This window comes from Cryptomeria japonica, chromosome 5 (assembly GCF_030272615.1).
Source record: "Cryptomeria japonica chromosome 5, Sugi_1.0, whole genome shotgun sequence".
Taxonomy (NCBI): Eukaryota; Viridiplantae; Streptophyta; class Pinopsida; order Cupressales; family Cupressaceae; genus Cryptomeria; species Cryptomeria japonica.
In genome coordinates this window covers 89743602-89763500 of record NC_081409.1, presented here as the reverse complement: position 1 = coordinate 89763500, position 19899 = coordinate 89743602, and the positions used below count along the sequence as shown (strand labels likewise).

Below are 19899 nucleotides of genomic sequence, written 5' to 3'. Positions count from 1 at the left end.
TATTGTTTTCCTTTTAAAGAGCACACAGCACTATTAATTAAATACCTAGATGAATCCAATATTTAGGTTCCTAAAATTAGGATGACTAGCTCTGGAACCTAAATTATCATAAGTTTGTTTTGTTGAGACATGGACCAGCTAGGACTCAAACCTAGGACCTTCCATACGCTGCTGGAGTGCTCTACCACTGAGCTACTGGCCCCTCTTGGACCAGTCCATCGTCGATTCGGGTGTGGCTTATTTCCAACGCCAACACCCCCCCTTAAGCCACACCTCTCGTGCGCTTGGGGCTCCTAGCCTGGACCCAGCTCTGATACCATGTTGAGACATGGACCAGCTAGGACTTGAACCTAGGAGCTTCCATATGCTGCTGGAGTGCTCCACCACTGAGCTACTGGCCCCTCTTGGACCAGTCCATCGTCGGTCCGGGTGTGGCTTATTTCCAAGACCAACATGTTCCACATACATTATCGATTTGTTCCTCTATTGTAGGGGTCATAGTTTTATTCCCTGCCTTATACAACAAACCACTCTGCAAAGTAATTCATGTGGCTTGTTCATCCAATCCAAGAGTTTTGGTCTCTAAATATGCTCATTTTCTTCTAAATCTTCCTATATTGAAAGACTCAAATTTGTAAAGGATTTCACCAACCTAATCTCTTTCTCACTTATGAAATTAAATCTATACATGATTAAATATCCCTAATTTTCCTAACATGAGTATATGGTTGCTTATTTATTGGTTTCTTCTATGACGGTTGAACATGAGCCCTAGATTGCCTAACCTAAGTAACCTTAGGTTGGGAAATGTTTGAGAAAACGAAAAAGCATCAATGAAGAGATTTATTTTATTAAAGCTTAACTCCTTGTGCATGCCACACAAATAAGTACCCTCTAGATGATGTCAATTAGGATCAAAGGAGGAAAAGTGGTGAATTTTTTTTGTCTTTTTGGCTGGTATTCCTTCTAGATATTGAACTAAAAGAGTATACTTGAGCATACTCAAATCTATAAGAAGGCATTGGAATTGTGAGGATTCACAAAAACCAACATCTGAAGCTGAAAGCCCAACAATATAGAGGGTAGAATTATTAGAGGTCTGGTGGCAGATTTTGAACAATGAACAGTCCTCTTTCCATGGCGCAATAGATAATCTTGGAAGTTCTAAGCAATAGGAAGAGACCAAAACAAATCTCTTCATTTTCAAAAAGTTGATTGATGCATTATTAGAAAGAAAACAATTGACCTCTATGGAGGATGAAGAGATCAAAAACTCTTGAAAAGGATGGTGAAAGATAAAGATGGAAATGCAAAAGAAAGGACAAGGAATAAATTTTGAAGAAGACAAATTGGATTGAAGAAGAAACTTTGCAAGGTGTGCAAGCTTAGGCAATGCCCACTCATCTCCACCAATCAAATAATTCAACTTCAACATCTCCAAATTCATCGAATCTGACTCATACAAATAGGTAAATAGGCATGTAAAAGGCATTAAATGAAATATTACAAATCATTTTTTTCAATTTCCCCCTCCCTAAAAGGACATGTATTTGAAAGTTATGTAATTTTCTCATTGGTCAAAAATGTTGTAAGTGGTGGTAGGTATACCTATCCCCACCTTAGAGTTTTATTATTTAATATTGGTCGTTGATTCAGATGATCTAGGCCCTTGATTTGTAATTGGAAGTCTATAAAAGGCTTAGCCTTTTCATTTGTAGGGTAGGGAGGAGATTAGAAATTGTTGTCGAGACTATGTTGGAATAATTACATAATTTTCATTGAAGATATGGTGAACATTTGTATGAAGTTTCAACATTTTGCATGGTTTCTACTTCTCAATATTTACTTAAAGTTCCTTTATTTTAATGGTGAAATGCGAAGATATTTGATAGATTCCTTGGTTCATACCATTTGTAGTTTGTTGATTGCAAATTACTTTGCATGGTTAGTTTGAACCTTATTGTGGCAATAGTTTGATTTTGGATGTTCATTTGGAACGTGCTAGCATTGGGTATTTAGATGGATGTTTACAATATGAAAATCTTTCATTACCTTTGAAGATTGCACTCTTTCTATGATGTTGTGAACTATCTTTGGTTAAGTAGAAAGCTTGTGTATCTAAAACACTATCCATTATCATAATTGTCCTTAGGTTCTTAGCTTAGTTTCTCTAACCCTTACCCTTTTGTCCTTTTTTCGAAGAGTTCAAGTTAGTTTAGGAGGAAAGCATCACGTAGATCGCCATAAAAAATGTTCAAAGTTCCAGCTTTGTAGAAGTGTAAGTATCCATTACACGTGAAGACCTAATAGTAGGAACCTTGGGGTAACCTTATTTGATCATATCTTCAGCATTTGAGGTTTCCTTATTCAAGAGAGGATAGAATACTTAGTGTATTTTAATCTATGTTGGAGAGTGTCACAAAACACCCGTCAACACGAAGTTATTACCTAGTATTCCACAAGATGTTTGGATCACAGAGACCAACACCTTATTAATGGCTTACATTTGATCATATTTGTATGAACAATAAGATTTTGAAAGTTAATGGGAGATCAAAAGCTATCTAGTTAAGTGTTGTATGATTTCATAAACACAATGGATTCCACTATCACTTAAGATATAGGAGAACGCTAACCCTTGTGATGATTCACTCATACAAGAACTAGGTTGTACTTACACAAATTTATTGCTTCTGCCCATTGTGTCAAATAGTCCTTAGCCAGATCTTTGCACATGATTCAATTACTTGCCACCGAAATCAAAGCTCCAACATTTAAACAGCTCTTGTGGGTCCATGGGATACAACAAAAACTAAATGTTCCTCTAAGTGTCCACTATAGAGAAGGGAGGAATAAGAGGATGCATCTGAGGGATGATCAAAAAAATCTCAGAATTTGGTGACATCAAGGGGGTAGATAAAAAATATATGTATCTAAAAATTCTGAAATATATAAAAATATATATTTTTAAAAGAATATTCTAGATTTGTAAAAAATATGTTTAAGTTCATGCAAGATATATTTAAAGCTATAGAAATATATTTCAGCTCAACTCTTTTTTAGTTTGTGGACATCTTGATATCCCCGTATGTAGGGGGCATTCCAAAGCAATGGAGATGTTTTCAACACATCTTGAAGGCATCCCGCAATGTTTAGATGTCCCTAGGATGCCCATGAAAAAAATATCTATGTTGGTAGGAGTTGAAGTTGAGTGATGTTTCACCCCCGTCCCCAGCACATTGCAAATAACTTCTCTATCCTTTGGCATGTTTCGTATGCTACCCTTACCATCTTAGAATAATTTGGGCCATCAAGCCCTTCCAAAAAGACTTCTTGTGCAATAAAAATGAGACCAATATGGACTCCTTCTAGTCCTTTGTTCACCTCCCAAAGATTGCTGCAAACTTCTTCCAAAACACATCTTTATCAAATCTGATTAGGTTCCATTTTTGTAATAAAGCCCTTTTATTAATAAAAAGATCTTTTATTGTATTCTGTCAAAAATTCTTCCTATCCATTTCTTTATGAAAAATCTAGGAAAAATCTTAACCAAGCAACGTTTTCATTCAATTGCTGTAGGATAGAAATACCTCTGGATGGCTTGTCTGATTTGATCTCAGATAGTTGATTAGCAGTGGCATGATACTTTCCAAGAAGAAACATAAATTTAGAAGTCAATTCTAGTGGGATTCAGCCACCCTTCTACTAACCCACCCTTGTATAAATGGTTTGTTGACCAAAATATAATAATGCTTGATGATTAAGACAGAAAAGGGCTCAAGAGTCCTCCTGGTGCTTAGTTTTATTGGCTAAACAGATTCTTAATCTATCCATAAACTTTGATTCTATCTCTTTTGTCCACATCCTCAAAGAATGGAATAATGTGGCCGAATTTTTGGCTAAATGGGCCTCTGAGGTAACTTGTAGTTGGAATGTGGGGGATTAGGCTTACTTGAATCAAGTCTCAGCAATTTCTCAAGCTTAATTCATGAAGACCAAGGAAATTGATTGTAGCTGGATGGGAATTAGGAGACTTGGTTATGACTGGAGTTCTAGCTTGCATGTGTTTTTGGTGTTTGGTTTTGTGAGAATCCCTGGTGGACTCTTCTTTTGATACTTGTCATATGGGCAATTGTTGTCTGGAAGTCTCATTGGTACACATGTAGTTAACTTTCTTTGATTAACACATTATCTTTTTTCCCAAAAAAAAAATGAGACAAAGCAAAGGCACTGGTCAATTGAAAGTATCTTGAACACTAATACTTCCTTCAATCTTTGTGTATGGTTATCCTAAATTTTCATTGAAATCAAATTGGCAAAGACTGGCGTTGAACAATCCTAATTTCTAAACAAAAAGTTAGTTCTAAAACTGTGTACATTCAAAAAGAGATCTTACAATTGCATTCATACTGCAACATTCATAACTGAAATGGCATAAGTTTAACAAACAATTTAGAATATTTCCTCATCACTTTAAGTGTTTCAAAGACATGGGCCAAACCTTTCCTAGATGAGAATACATCAATTTTACCCTTTTATTATGTAATGACTATATTTCATTGCATGAATGTATATGTGGATACAAATTACAAGTAACCCTTGACATGTATGTATATCATGTTAAAAAAAATCTGCAGTCTTTATCAGTATATTGTATTTGATATATTTTGTGTATTATCCAAAGGATATCACATAACTATAAGGGCCTAACCTGTATACATTAAATGGTTAAAACAAAATCATTTTGCTTGTAGTTCCGATTTGAGATCTTGTCATCAAGAGTTATAACTTTGTTGTGTGCTCATTATTCCACTCAAAGTGATAAATGATTAATCTCAAACCCCAAGGGATTCATCTCTAAAGCAATATCTTATCATGTGTATGCATATTGGGGGTTTTTAAATAACCAATATGTGACCCAATACATCACTTCAATATTTGGGGGACAGGGGATAAATTTATTATGTGATTGGGGTTGGAAATCGTGCATAGAAGGGGGTTGTGGTGTTTATAAGTGGTGTTCCAAATCCTCTAATCACATTGCACAGGTCAATCAAAGGAAATGCTATTCACTGTGTTGTTCTTGCCAAGCTTGTGAAGATGACTTTTTTTCTACATTGCATAGGTCTTGTATTGTGTCAAAGCCTACTAATCTCAAGGGTGTATATTTAATCCCAACTCTACTGTAATTAACAAAGGAAACAATGGTCACACCAAGGTCATGCGAGTTTAGTACAGTCCTAGCCAAGTTTCCTAAAACTAGTTATTGGACACCTTTTCGTAATGTCATAACCCTACTCAAAAGAATCACCAAGTATCTCTAAAACCCTTTGATTATAATTTAGATTAATATATATACCATAATTGAGATAACTGTCATTAGGAGTACTATTAGAGTGATTTGGCAAGGATTTGGGGGTTGAGTATAATGTCCCCTGCTAGGGTCTACCATTTTCCCAAAGGTTGACATAAATTGCTATGCATTATTATGTTATAATTCGTATTACTAACTAATGAATGAATTATTATTCGTAATGCATTGAATATTTATTATATTTAGACCCATCTTAACTTCTTTCCTAACCCTAATGAGTGATGAGGATTTACTGTCATAGGGTGCTAACACCAATCTACAAGGAGGCTACCTCAAGGTTTCAGGACTCCGTCCTGTTGTGACCTTTTCATACATCGCCTCATTACAAATGGGGATCCCCATCTTTTTTTTCTTTTTAGGGTTTTGCCTTGGCGTCGCAACTACTAATCACTAGTCTTTATAATGAGTTAAGAGTTTTTAGGTGGTCATCAAAATCAATTAGGGAAATCATGATTGAAACAGTGTTTGGACACCATCAAAGTGCTTGGAGAGCCCAAAGGACAAAACATACAATTGATTTGAGCCAATTTGGACAACTTTCTATTTTTAGAAAGTTTGTTTTTTTTGTTTTTCCTATCTTTTAGGAAGTTTTGTTTTTGGCACTTTGGGACCGATCCCCGAATTGGCTATTTTTAGAAAAAAAATTCCTATTTTTTAGGGATTCTTTCTTTTTCTATTTTTGGAAAGGGGGATTTGGGGTTTGGTCGGTCTGTTCAAAGTCATGAGGTTTTTGTAAAATTTTGTGTCTTTAGGATGAAAAACAAAGAGCCAAATTCAAATTTGTTTCAAAAGAGTATTTGATCTTCAAAATTTGTTTAAATCTTCAAAGAAAAATTCTTGAGAAGTTGAGGAAATTTGAAATCATGGAGAAGGAAAAGAATTTCCAAAGTCCTGCCCAAGTGAGGAAAAGAATTTCCAAAGTCCTACAAGAAGAGTAAAATTATTTTCAAACTCCTACACAAGCACATCAAGAAAATTTCAGAGTCCTACACAAAGAGGAAAAAATTTCATGAACTTTGTCTTGGTGAGGAAAGGTTTTCACCAAGTCCAATTTTGGACTAGGAAAAGAATTCACGAAGTTCACCTTGATGAGGAAGAAGTTTGTCAAAGTCCGCCCTGGCTAGGGTAGAAAGTTGTGAAGTCCAATTTGAAAATGAAAATATCTCTCAAAGTCCGCCACAAGCTAGGAAGTGTTTTGCCAAAGTCCGCCCAAAATGGGAAAGTATTATTTGATTTCATTGTTGGCATGAGAAAAGGAATCTTCAAAGTCCGCTTCAGCAAAGGAAAAGAAATGATGAAGTCCGCTTCAGCAAAGGGAAAAATATCCACCAAGTCCACCCATGAAGAGGAAAGAAAACTATGAAGCCCGCCAGCAATGTAGAAGAGATTGTGTGAAGTCCGATTTTGGAAAAGATTGGAAAGTTTCAAAGTTTGCCAGCATTGGGAATGCTTTTTGCAAAGTCAGATTTGAAACTAATTTTAGAAGGTTTGAATGTGAATTTGGGAAAGAAAAAGATAAGAGTTTGATTCATGAACTCAACTGCAAAAGGAATTAGAAACTTTCTTAAGGGAACGAGATCATTTACTGAACTCAACAAGGAAACTTAACCAATTCAATGTGTGGCTAAGTTCGATGAATGTAGGGAGAATGGAAACAAATCCAGTTCGTATTTGGAAAGGGCTGATTGAGTTTCTAATTGCAGAATTCGAACTCCTTGAGAAGTTTTTACTTATAATGAATCAGTCATTCATTTCTCTCCTTCAAACAACTCACATTTGGCAGAGCAAAACACTTGAAGGGAAGAATATTTCAAAATTTTCAAGGCATTTTCTCAGAGATTCAAGAGCAGTTCGAAAATTTCTAAGGACTCTACAAGGAGACAAAGTGAGGATTTTCAGACCCAGGATACATTCTTTCCACCTTTTCTTATCTAATTCTCAAGGTGACAGGGTATTACAGTTTGTTTCCTTTCCTTTTGATGAGGATTCAAAGCATATTTGTGAAGTTTTCAATTTTCTTTTCAGGTTTTTAGATGGAGTTTTCAAGGAAAATGAATCTGATTTTCACAACTTGGTCAAATTTTCCCATCATTTTCCAATATTCAAGTCTGATTTTAACATTTATTTCACAGATTTTGGGACTAAGTTATTCATTTTCAGATTAAACAAGAACAAATTTGAGTCCCAAACCTTCAAATCAGATTGAGTTTTTCAAGTTTTCCTAAAAGTTTTCCCAAATTCCTAAGTGCTTGCAGCCTGTTGAAAGCTTGAGTGCTGAGGAATTGGAGTAAAATCCCAAAAATCAGAACTCACTTTGTCATCAAAACTTAAAATTCACGTTCAAAGTTAGAAATTCTAACTTAATCTCTTTTGGGTTTTGCAGAGTGTAGATGACAGTGGAGGTGGGATCGTCAAGAAAAACACAAATGAAGTTCCAAGTGAACAAAGATTCTCCACCTGAATCAAAAATGAATTCAAAATGGAAGAATGTTGGTGATACTAACCTTGGGCACATCAACCTCAGAGAGTTCAAAAAGAGGATGCACGAACAAGATGGACAATTGCCTACACCCATTGCACGGAGGAATCCTTCTCCAAATTCAAGGCACTTGAAAGAATTTCAAGGCATCAAGAAAGAAAAGTCCTCAGACTTGGTGAAAATATAGAAAAAAAATTCGGACATCTTGGGGGATTTCATCTACAATCCCAGACCTGTTGAAGAAATCAAGGCAAATTCTTGAAGGATTTCATCTCTTGAGGAATTGGAGACAAGCTCCCAATCAGAATCAAATAGTGACAAGAAGAGTATTCCAAACAAATTTCCATACTTAGGCAATTTCTTGACACAAATGGGAGAATTTAGAGAGGAAAACCTAAGGGATAACATCAATCCAGTTCAAGCAGGAGGAATTTCAAAGCAATTAGGAAAGAAAATTTTAATAACTTAAAGTCTAGACATTTGCTCCAAGGGGAGACTTCCAAACCTCAAAGATTCAAATGCAAGTGAGAAGAAGAGATCAAAATCTCAAAAGGAATCTAAGATCAAAGCTAGGAAGAAGCAAGCGCAAAGGACAGAGTCATCGGCAAGGAAAGGTATTCTAAGGGAAGAAGAACAAAGTGACCAAGGAGGACATCCAACACGTTGAGGTGGTGCCTCGTCATCTTGGAACCAATCAGATTGTTCCAAGTCAACATGTCCAGCTTCAATGAATCTGACTTATCCACAAAATTTTCTAGAAGGCACACTCCACAATGCAGCAACTTTCTATTTTATTATTGGTTTATATTTAGAAGAAGGACAAGTGTCCCCAAATGTAATTTTCTCATTGGTCGAGAGGTAGTTAGTTGTAACACTGTTGATTTGAAATCAATCTTGGCCATTGAATTGTAATTGAAGATCCTATAAATTGAGCTTGCCTCTCATTTGTAAAACATGGGAGCATGTAGCAAAACATGTTGAGATAAGCAAATTGTTGTTTGCGACTACCAAAGTAATAAGTAATGCATTGTTCGAATTGATGGTGATTATTTCTCTTATTTCGGAGTTTGCATGGTTCTTATCCCTCATCATAGTTTAGATATTATTTCATGTATGTTAGATGAATGCAAGATCTAATAAGTATTGATTTATGGTGAATCTTCCACTCATACTTTTGATGAACAAATGATTTTTGTTCATTGTGTAAAGTTAATCTGAGCTTACTTTGTGGATGCATAACTTTTGTCTGGATGAATATTGTTCGATTTGATGGTAGTTATTCATGACATGAAAATCATAAGCACACCCCTTGAAGATTGCACCCACTTTGAGTAGTTGTCTCAACGTGGCAAAGCAAAGCGTGGTTATTGGTTTCACCAAGTCAGCACCATCTCTTGAATTCTTAGGAATAGATTAGAACTTCTAAACCCTTATCTCCTTTTCAGTTTTCTTGAAGTCCATGATCCAAGACCCAAATGACAGAGCCTCATTGCCTAGACCTTCATTGTGAATTGAACGAGCCAAGCGTAAGTCCCTTTGTGTAATACCAGCATATCACAACGCCCATTGAGATTATCCACACATCAAGACCTAACAAAAGAAACCTTGGAATCACCATATGATCTTCTCGCAATCTTAGCATATGCAGTGATTTTGTTCAAGAGAGGATAGAGTGTCTTTGGACATTTTATTTTGTGTTCGGTGGGTAATAAAATGCACACCAACACGTCCCTACCCCATCTTGGGCTCACCATCACTTGTGAGGATTCACTCACCTCTCCCTACACACATCAACCTATCCTTTCATAGGCATTAGCAAATGAATTAAGATGGAGTCATGAATATAATAATCTTTATGCATTATGAATGTACAATGAATGAAGTATAAATCTGATAAATGAAATACAGTATTATTGATAATGTATAGAGTAATTTATATTGCATTTATGTACATATAGTAATACAGATCTGACATGATATCAATGGATAAATAAATATTATATAAATGCAGATCTACCATGATCTAAATGAAATAAAAATATATAGCAATGATACAGTGTACCCATTCTGCTGTTCTGATATTGGTAGTACTTAATTCTGATTTCTCCTTGATGCAGACTTAATGTCTTTCCTTGCTGATCTCATCCGAATGCCCCTCCTTTCCCATTCTCAATAGGATCTTACATCTTTCTCAAGAGAGGTGGTTTCCTTATAGTCATCACCCTTCAACCAACGCATCTCTTTGTTGACATATGTAATTACCTTTTGTTAAATAAACCACAACCCTTGACTACAATCGCTGCTTTGTATTATTAAGAAAGTAGCTCATCTTTTCATTATATTTAATTGCTGATTCAGTGTTTTGTTTATATTAATTATTAATTATTCTCATTGCTGCTTTATGAATGGTTATCTCCTTAAATAGTTTGTCATCTTAGCTGGTAAATACAAAATCGCTACCATTAAAAGGATCTCCACATTAGCATGAATCGCTGCACAATGAAGATTAGCTGCCATTATGAAGGGAATTTGCCATCTTGATGGCAGATCACTGCACACACATATATTGTGATCATTGCATTATGATATTTAATACTGATCACTGTCCAGGCTTAACATAGTATACCAATGACTTGGTTTGGCATTCTTCTATTTGGTCACTATTCAAAATCTTAACATAATAATGACTGTGTTCTTAAACTTTCACCAATGATAGTGAATACTTTTATGGTATTCATTTTGACCTGATCGGGAACATGACATTGAAATGTATATAAATCAAAGCTTTCTCCAAGATGACATATTTGTCATAGCTCATCTAGGTTTTATGTGCCAAGACTATAATGTATGGGATGGCAATCAAAACTAGCTTTGAGTTAGATGTAGGTGTGAGCAATGCTCCTAGTTGATAGGATAGAAATAACATGAAGATATAAAAAATGTAAAAAAAAATTAGATATATAGAATAACTGATGAAATTAGGGAAGTATTAGATAAGCTCAGAATGAGAGACTAATGCAGAGGGTTTGGGATGTTATATCACTTTCTTGGTTTTTACTCCAAAAAAGGGTCTCCACTTGGTATCACCCAATGGACCAATGTCTTTAACCTTCTCAAGGTTTATATAACTTGCCCTAGATCCTTCCCAAGGATCTCTTCACTCAGGACAACTCACAATTGACAAGGAGTCTCCTACCCCTAAGAATGCAACCCTTCAACCAAGGACACCTAACAACCCCAAACCCCAAGCAACAGGATCTTTACACAAAAGTGGAAAATAACCTATGTGAGTGTTTACACATGTGTTATATGGTTTTTGCACTGATCTTGACCCCTTAGATGGGATTTTACTAGCCCTTTGTATCTTTTCCCCTTTTGGACCTAGGAAATAGGACTACAAGCAATTAGCCCTCCATTTGGACTTTTTTTTATTTGTCTCACAACCTAACTAAACAACCCCCTGAATAAATTTGATATTAGAATACCCTTTTGGGCATTCTACAAGATTCCAAACTTCTGCATCTGGGTTTTGAGTACGGATGGTCAAACCCTACTGATCCTATTTAGCCTCTTCTAGCCGGTATTGGGGTTTAAACTCTCAAAAGCTTCACCAGTCACAAAGGAATGAAACGATAACACTTGACAAGGGTCTTCACTTGTTCAAGGGTCCTTCTCATGCCAAGTTTGACCATCCTTCAATCTTTTGTTCAAGGTTTCCACCCTCTTTTCCTACTGCACAGGCTTGCCACATAAGCGATGTCAAGCCTAGGGTATCATCTTAGGAAAGACAAATGACACTTCTTGTCTCCAAAACCACTAGGAAAATCTAGTATACATGAAAAATCAACATCCTCCCAGGTTTCAGATCGATCCCATAGAAAGATGTTGATTTGTGCCACTGTTTGCATCCAAAACCCTGGTTTTGAGGGTTTTGTCAAGCCAGTGGGATAGAAAATTCAGTTTCTCCCAACCCCGAAGGCTTCAAGACCTCAGATCAACTCCAAATGGACAGTGAACTTCTGTTATAACTTGCCAAATGTTTAATTCATGCCGACCATTCACAGGGAATTATGCAAGAACGGAAAACTCAAGAAGAATGCAGGAAATCACAATAACTGTTTACTTTGAAGACAAGAAATTCATTCAAAATCATCTCTAACCAGTAGGCATCATTCCTCTAGGATTATATCACACCAAGGAACTCCTCCAACTACCTCCAACGCATACAATCAACCAACTAAATGTTGGGATAACCATATTTCAAAATTTTGCAAGAAAAGTTGCTTAAGACAACAATGCAACTTTTGACAACTTTCTACAATTCGATCTTGCCTTCACAACAAAGGTCAAGAATGAACATACCACACATTGCAGACCCCTAAACATCAAAAGTACATATAAAATGCCCATACAAGGCCTTTGACCAAGTTGACACACATGGGAGCCTTAGGGCTTATTACATTGTCTAGACCTAATCAATAGGCCTTCAAATACACACATTGCACATTCTATTCCTAACATAACCATGAGTTAAAATGATGTTGACACATGTCAAAATTAAGTAGACACATGTCCTAGTGCCCTTGCACCAGAGACTTAGACATTACCAGAACCTGGTATGTGTTGCGAGGTATTCACACATCGCCCCATCGCAAATGGGGACCCCACTTTTTTCTTGCTTCCTAGGTCGTGTTAGTGTCTTTCTATTAGCCTTTGCATTTGAAGGGGAATATAAGGTCGAGGTTTTTTCCAAGAGTCTTCGTCTCACAAGACTGAAGGGAGAAAATGTCCAAGGCGATATGCAAATGAGCAATTTTAGATGTCAACTCACCTTAGTCTCCAAGCCTCAAAACCACACTTCATGTTGAGTGATATATTTTTCCCTTGAGTGCATTGATTGAGAATTGGTGTAAGTATGAGTTTGAGCATTTGAATGAATTATTCCAAGGATTGAATTCTTGTGCGATGAAATGATCAATAAGCTCATTTGTAATCCGCCTCATCTCTAAGTATTCTCTAGGTTTTACCTTCATGACTTTACAATATGGAGCGAACTTCATGTTTGAAGGATATGGAGCGAACTTCATGAGTTGGGGTATTGGAGCGAATTTCACCTTCAAGGCTTCACAAGCGAACTGGAAGATAAAGAGATGAAGGAAATTTGGAATCACTCACTTCCTATTCAAGCATTCACAAGCGAACTTCAGGAGTTAGCATCTTGGAGCAAACTTCATGAGTTGCCATCTTGGAGAAAACTTCATGAGTTGCCATCTTGGAGCAAACTTCTTGAGTTGCCATCTTGGAGCGAGCTTCATGAGTTGCCACCTTGGAGAGAACTTCAAAACTTGCCACCTTGGAGAGAACTTCATGAGTTAGACTTTTGGAGAGAACTTCATGCTTGAGAGATTTGGAGCGAACTTCTTCATGTTGAAAGTGGAAGGATGAGGGAAATTTAAAAAACGCCTACTTCATGATCAAACACTCAAGAGCGAACATGATCTCACAATTTGGAGCGAACTTCATGACTTTACCTTTTGGAGCGAATTTCCTACTTCATGACTTCACCTTTTAGAGCGAACTTTACAAAATGAACTTCATGAATCAATGAAATGGAGCGAACTTTATATAAAATGTACTTCATGAGTAAGGGAAATGGAGCGAAATTCATGATCAAAGGTAGAGGAAAGAACTCAAGTATGAATACACTTCATGAATTTGGATATTAAAACGAACTTGATGAGTTGGTGATTAGGAGCGAATTTTATACAAAGTGCACTTCATGAGTTAGGGAAATGGAGCGAAATTCATGATCAAAGGTAGAAGAGTGAATTCAAGTGTATTGAGAAGCATGAGTGCACTTCATGAGTTAGAAGTTGAGAGAGAACTTCATAAGTTGACAAAATGGAGCGAATTTTACACAAAATGCACTTCATGAGTTCAAGGTTTGGAGCGAACTTCAGGAGTTGAGGATTTGGAGCGAATTTCTACAAAGGTGAACTTCATGAATTAGAAGATTGGAGCAAATTTCATGAGTTGAGAAAAACGAGAGAACTTAATAAGCAAGGTGATTGAAACAAGCTTCACGTGCACACTATCTAGAGCCAACTTCATCTTCAAATATACATAAGTGAATCTCAACTTCATGTTCAAACCTACATGAGTGAATTTTAACTTTATATTTGAGATAAGCGGACATGATGAATTTTAATTTTTTTCCTTTTTTTTATAGAAGGTGGTAGTCCACCTATACTTTATTTATAATAAAAAGAGTGAAAAATACAGTGTTACCAGTCCAGATATTACAAAAGCAAAGCTTATAGCAGGAGCAAGATAACCAAAAGAGCCTTAAAGGAAGATAAAGCTTTACATACATGACAAAACATAAGATATAAATATAGGAAACAAAGAGAGACATTCTCAGGAAAATATTGAGGCCTAAAGGAAAGTTACAAAACCAACATCAAAATAACTCACATGAATTGAATTTAACATACCTGGTAACCATGAGATAAATGACCACCATGTGGAAGATCAAGTGCCATAATCCGATCATGTGGCTTCAACAAAGCAGTATAAACATGGAAATTTGCAGGAGAGCCTGATAACGGCTGCACATTAACTGCAATATAAGATCCAGAGAAGCTTAGAATGACTTTTACATTCAGTAACAACAAGAAACAGTCATCTGCTCTAATTAAAAATAAATCAACATCATTCAATATAGAATTTGAACTAAATTTCTATGATCATCCCACAAAAATGATGAATGGTGACTGATCTTAACTTTACGCAACTGTTTGAAAACATGATTATATGTTTACAAGAACCAATTGTATTCAGAGATTGTTTTCCCAGCAAATTGTTTCTTCCAAATCAACCTAAGCCAGGCGATCTTAGTGCAAGAAGAAAAAATTGTTAACTAGGCTATTTCAATAAATATTTATGTAACTTCTACCCAATTTATTAAACTTTAAATCTAGAGAAAAAACCATATAACAGCAAGGCCATTGGCAACCAATATGGCATGAAGCATGGTGCAAATGGACTTTAAAAAAAAATTATTGCATAGAAAGAAGGAACAATTAGCAGAATATTTTGTGTGCTGAGAGAATGTTGTGAATCTGTGATTCTATGCAGCAGCAAAACCATTCAATCTCATCTTATGCAGTTAATCTGTAGAGCTAAGAGCTGCATCTGTGTAAAAATTGAAGGTTTGCAATGAATTGAGCAAAACGACTATAAGCAGAATACAATAACAAGAATAACAAAATAAGGGTTATTCAGAAAGCTATAGCAAATGATATCCAACGGTACCCTGGGTATGCCTATGACCTTGGAAATAAGGTAGAAATAACCACCATAGTTCAAATGAACTCCAAGAAGATAAAATCCCTTTTACAAGTTTCACCCCACATGATCCCTTTTATAACTTTCAACTGTGGCCAATGATGGCTCCTGACCTTTTAGTTATCAGAGATCGCACCCCAAACTAGAATATCACTGTTGGAGATTGATTATAAATCCTTTGCAACATGCCACTTTCGCTTCTAATGATCTTGTCAATAATAGTTCAAAATTTGAAAATATATATCAACTTAACAAAGACCTCAAGAAATAATGATCAACCAAAACAGTATAACTAAGAGCATAACCATGAGCTGCGTAAATGCTGGTCAATTATAGCTACTCAATTGCAGAATGATGGATTACAAACAAGCTTGATGTGTAAATATGCTTTACTTGCAAAGCACTACATCTAATTTCAATAAGAAACTTTAAAAGATCAGGTAAAATTAATTCCCATAAACACAGAGAGATGTCCCAACATTTTCATCAAAAGCAAGCAGTGCAGAAGAATAAAGGTGGAGAGTTCTGATTTTAAGTTACAGAACCTGAATAGCAAAGTCTTTTCTATTTGTCTCATCGTGGTATTGCAGTTGTGAAGTCATTTGGAGAATTTACAACTAATAATCTGTTTGTCTAAGAAAACTTCCAGCTACAAAATGGCTGTGCTAAGGAAGTGTGTAATTTTCTGATTAAAAAGTCAAGTGTAGCACATGCATACTGGACAAAATAGAAAACAGAAAAGTGAGGACTTCATCACAAACCTCCCCACTTCAGTGGATCCAGACGAAATGCTTCCAAGGCTCTTTTCTGACATAAAGACTCTGCCATATCAATAAACCTGATTTTCTCGCACAGTAGTTTAAAAGAATTAGCATTCACTGAAAACACTAAAATCCCAGAAGCAATTATAATTGGAAAAATGTAATAAGAAAGCAGATAAATAAAGTTACACATCCAGGACAGATAATACAGATGAACAAAAAGAATTTTACAACTTATGTTTTCCTCCATACACATGAGATAAGATGCAAGAAAATGAAGATCATTAGAGATTGATTTGTGGCCTTACTCATTTCCACCATAGTATCTTGCACCAGGATAGCCTTCACTGTATTTATTGGTCATGACTGACCCTACAGCTTGCATAACTGACAATGATGTAAAATTCTCTGACGGAATAAGTTCAAGTCCCTGTACCAGAAGAAAACCAATGTTAAAATGTTTCCTAAAATAAATTCGAGAAAGTAGGTGCTTTGTGCTTTATCTTCTGGTAGATATAACAAAACATGTATACTAGCACCAAAAGCAATCTTGTATGCACATATATCCATAAATGTCCTAGTACCATCAATTGGAAAAGGAAAAAGAAAATTCGATACACAATTAAGACTTCCTAAAGTATTGCCACCTTCTGTCTGCCTAAACAAACTACGATTGAAGTCCAAACAAATTAAGTTGGAGCAGCCTAAGGCTCTGAAATACTGATATGATGCCAAAACGCAAAATATATAGTGGCACTACAACTGCCATTCAACTCAACCACCAAAATACAGAGATTCTAGAAGAATATGTGTTCATGCAACTGAAATGATATTCTAGAAAGGATACATAATTACAGTTTCACATGTTTAGCAAAAGAATATGAAATCCCTAGTTTAGTTGAAACTTGTATAGTCAACATACAACGTTTATTATTATGTTTCGATAATATTGGTTATCCGACTATGTATTAATTGTTTGTCGGCTTTGAGTAGTTATAAGTGTCGGTTGATTGACAGTTGTGTTCCTCTTGGAAGTCGCCAGGTGTTTTAAATAGATTGTGTATCATCAAGGAAAGTGATATGATCTAGTCAGATCAACTTCATTCCTTGGCCGACCATCTCGAGTCTTCTTCTGTAATAATTTCATGTGTGAATTGAAATATACTCTACTCTTATATCTGGTAAGCATTATCATCTCTATTATTAATTCATGTATTTATTTTATCAGATAGAGTACATTTGGTGTCGTTGTCTTAAAAGAAATCAAGCCAGATTTGAGTGATTCATGCCCTTAGATCCCAACAAAGGCAAGAAGAGGCCACAAGGTGGTCGGGATCATGAGATCAAGCAATCTTTAAGGATCATTGAGCAAAGGGAACAAAGGAGAAGATTATGAGAAACACTTGAGGAGAATAAAATTGTACAATTTCCAAGTCAAAGCCCTTTTTAAGAATGTAGTCAAGTTGAAAATTCAACACAACCTTCTCTAGACTAAGGAAGTTGGGAGACAAAGTAATGTTCCTTCACAAAATTGTACAAGAGTAGCCTTTGGGGCATTGAAAGGTTGTCAATTGGAGGAGAAGTCGAGCCAAGGTTGTATAAAAGAAAATATGAAGGCGAAACAAATGCACAAAAGGCTGAAGTTGAGGGAAGAGTTGAGGATTCAATGTGGCTGAGAGTGCAAGAGAAGTATTGAAACATCCAAATCAAAGCTCCCTAGCAAGTAGATTCCAGGCTCTAGGTTTTTATCAAAATAAAATCATGGTAAGCCCTAGTAGTGAAAAGAAAAAGTTGCCCAAGTTTACAAGCAATGGATCTAAGGATCATGTCAGGCACTATAACACTTGTGAAACAATCTAGACAAAAAATGGGCAAGATGATAATGCAATTTGGCTACAATTTTTTCCAGCCACTTTGCGAGTTGTTGCGATTGACTGTTATATAGAAATCGACCAAGCATCCATAAATAGATGGGAGAGATTAAAGAAGGCCTTCAAAGAAGAGTTCAAATTGTTTCATCGTGATAATGAAATAGTAGAAAAAATTTATAATACAAAGCAAGTTAAGCACGAAATATATGAGCTTATAGTCATAGACTTATAGACATATTGGTAAAAATGGAAGCAAAACCAGGTAACGATCTAAAAAAGAAGTGGTCCATAGAAGATCTACTTTCATCATTAAGAAAAAAGATAAAGGTAGTACCACCCTTGTCCTATTGTAAAGCCTACAATCAGGCAATGGATATAGAAAGTGAAGATAAAATGTCCCCACATAGTCAAAGAAAGACAGAGGAAGATGCAAGTTTGGATGACAACAGTGACAATGAATTGGGAACAATACAAGCACTTAGGAGGGACATACTCCAAATGATGAAAGAATTGAAAGAAGGAAAAAACTGATGCAAAGGGCTATGGGATGTTCAATCACTTTCTTTGGTTTTTGCTCAATAAGGGTCTCCACTAGGTGTCACCCAATGGACCAATGTCCTTAACCTTCCCAAGGTTATTAAAGTTTTCCATAGATCCTTCCCAAGGATCTCCCCACTTAGGACAACTCACAATTGACAAGGAGTCTCCTACCCCTTAGGTTCCAACCCTTCAACCAAAGTCACCTAACAACCCCACACCCCAAGCAATAGGATCTTTACTCACAAGGCGGAATTTGGCCTATGTGAATGTTTACACATGTGTTATATGTAATTTTTATAGATATTTACCCCTCATATGGGTGTTTATTAGACTCTTGTGTCGTTTCCCCTATTAGACCTAGGAAATAGGGCTACAAGCAATTAGCCCTCCAATCGGACTTTTCCTGATTTGTCTCACAAACTACCTGAACAACCCCCTGAATAAATTAGATATTTGGATACCCTTTTGGGCCTTCTATCAGATTCCAAACTTCTGCATCTGGGTTTTGAGTACAGATGGTCATACCCTACTGACCCTATTTTGCCTCTTCTAGCCGGTATTGGGGTTTAAGCTCTCAAAAGCTTCACCAGTCAATAAGAAATGCAAGAATGACACTTATCAGGGGTTTGCACCTACCCAAGGGTCCTTCACATGCCTATTTTGACCATCCACCAATCTGCTGTTCAAGTTTTCTATCTCCTTTTTCTACTGCTCAGGCTTGCCACATGACTGATGTCAAGCCTAGGGCCTCATCTGAGGGTAGTCAAATGATACATCCTATCTTCACAACCACTAGGAACAATTAATATACATGCCAAATCAACATACTCCTAGGTTTCAGATCGATCCCATGAAGAGATGTTGATTTGTGCCCCTATTAGCATTCAAACCCTTGGTTTGAGGGTTTTACCAAACCAGTGGGATTGAAAATTCTCTTTCTTTCAAGCCCGAATGTGTCAAGGCCTCAGACTAACTCCAAATGATCGGTGAACCTCTGCTACAACTTGTCAGATGCTCAATTCATGCCCACCAATCGTTAGGAATTATGCAAGAACTGGAATACAAGGAAAATGTAGAAAAAACTCAGTAACCGTTTTGTTTGAAGACAAAAATTTCATTCAAAATTACTTCTCCAACTTCTCTAACCGGAAGGCATCGTTCCTCCAAGCTTATATCATGCCAAGGAACTCCTCCAACTTCCTCAATGCATACAAGAAACCAACCAACCGTTGGAGTAACCACATTTTGAAAATGTTGCAAAAAAAGTTGCTTGACAACAATTGCAACTTTTTATAACTTTTTACAAATTGATCTTGCCTTCACACCAAAGGTCAAAAATGAACATACTACACATTGTAAAAATACCTATAGAATGCCCATACAAGGCCTTTGACCAAGTTGAGACACTTTGGGGCCTTAGGGCTTATTACATTGCTTAGGCCTAATCAATAGGCCTACAAACACACACATTGCACCTTCTATTCCTAAGCATAAACATGAATCAAAATGATGTAGACACATGTCCTG

At 36.3% G+C, this 19899-nt stretch overlaps 1 protein-coding gene across 1 annotated transcript in view; it reads right to left on the bottom strand.

Moving 5' to 3' along the window:
- The window catches only part of LOC131054733 (serine hydroxymethyltransferase 1, mitochondrial), a 70323-nt gene that overhangs the window by 37137 nt on the left and 13287 nt on the right, over positions 1-19899 (bottom strand). Inside the window, exons 4-6 of the mRNA XM_057989319.2 lie at positions 16270-16391; positions 15962-16038; positions 14348-14472 (exon numbers count right to left, since the gene is read on the bottom strand). Of these exons, the coding sequence (XP_057845302.1) occupies positions 14348-14472; positions 15962-16038; positions 16270-16391 (324 nt within the window). The remainder of the gene's footprint in view (positions 1-14347; positions 14473-15961; positions 16039-16269; positions 16392-19899) is intronic.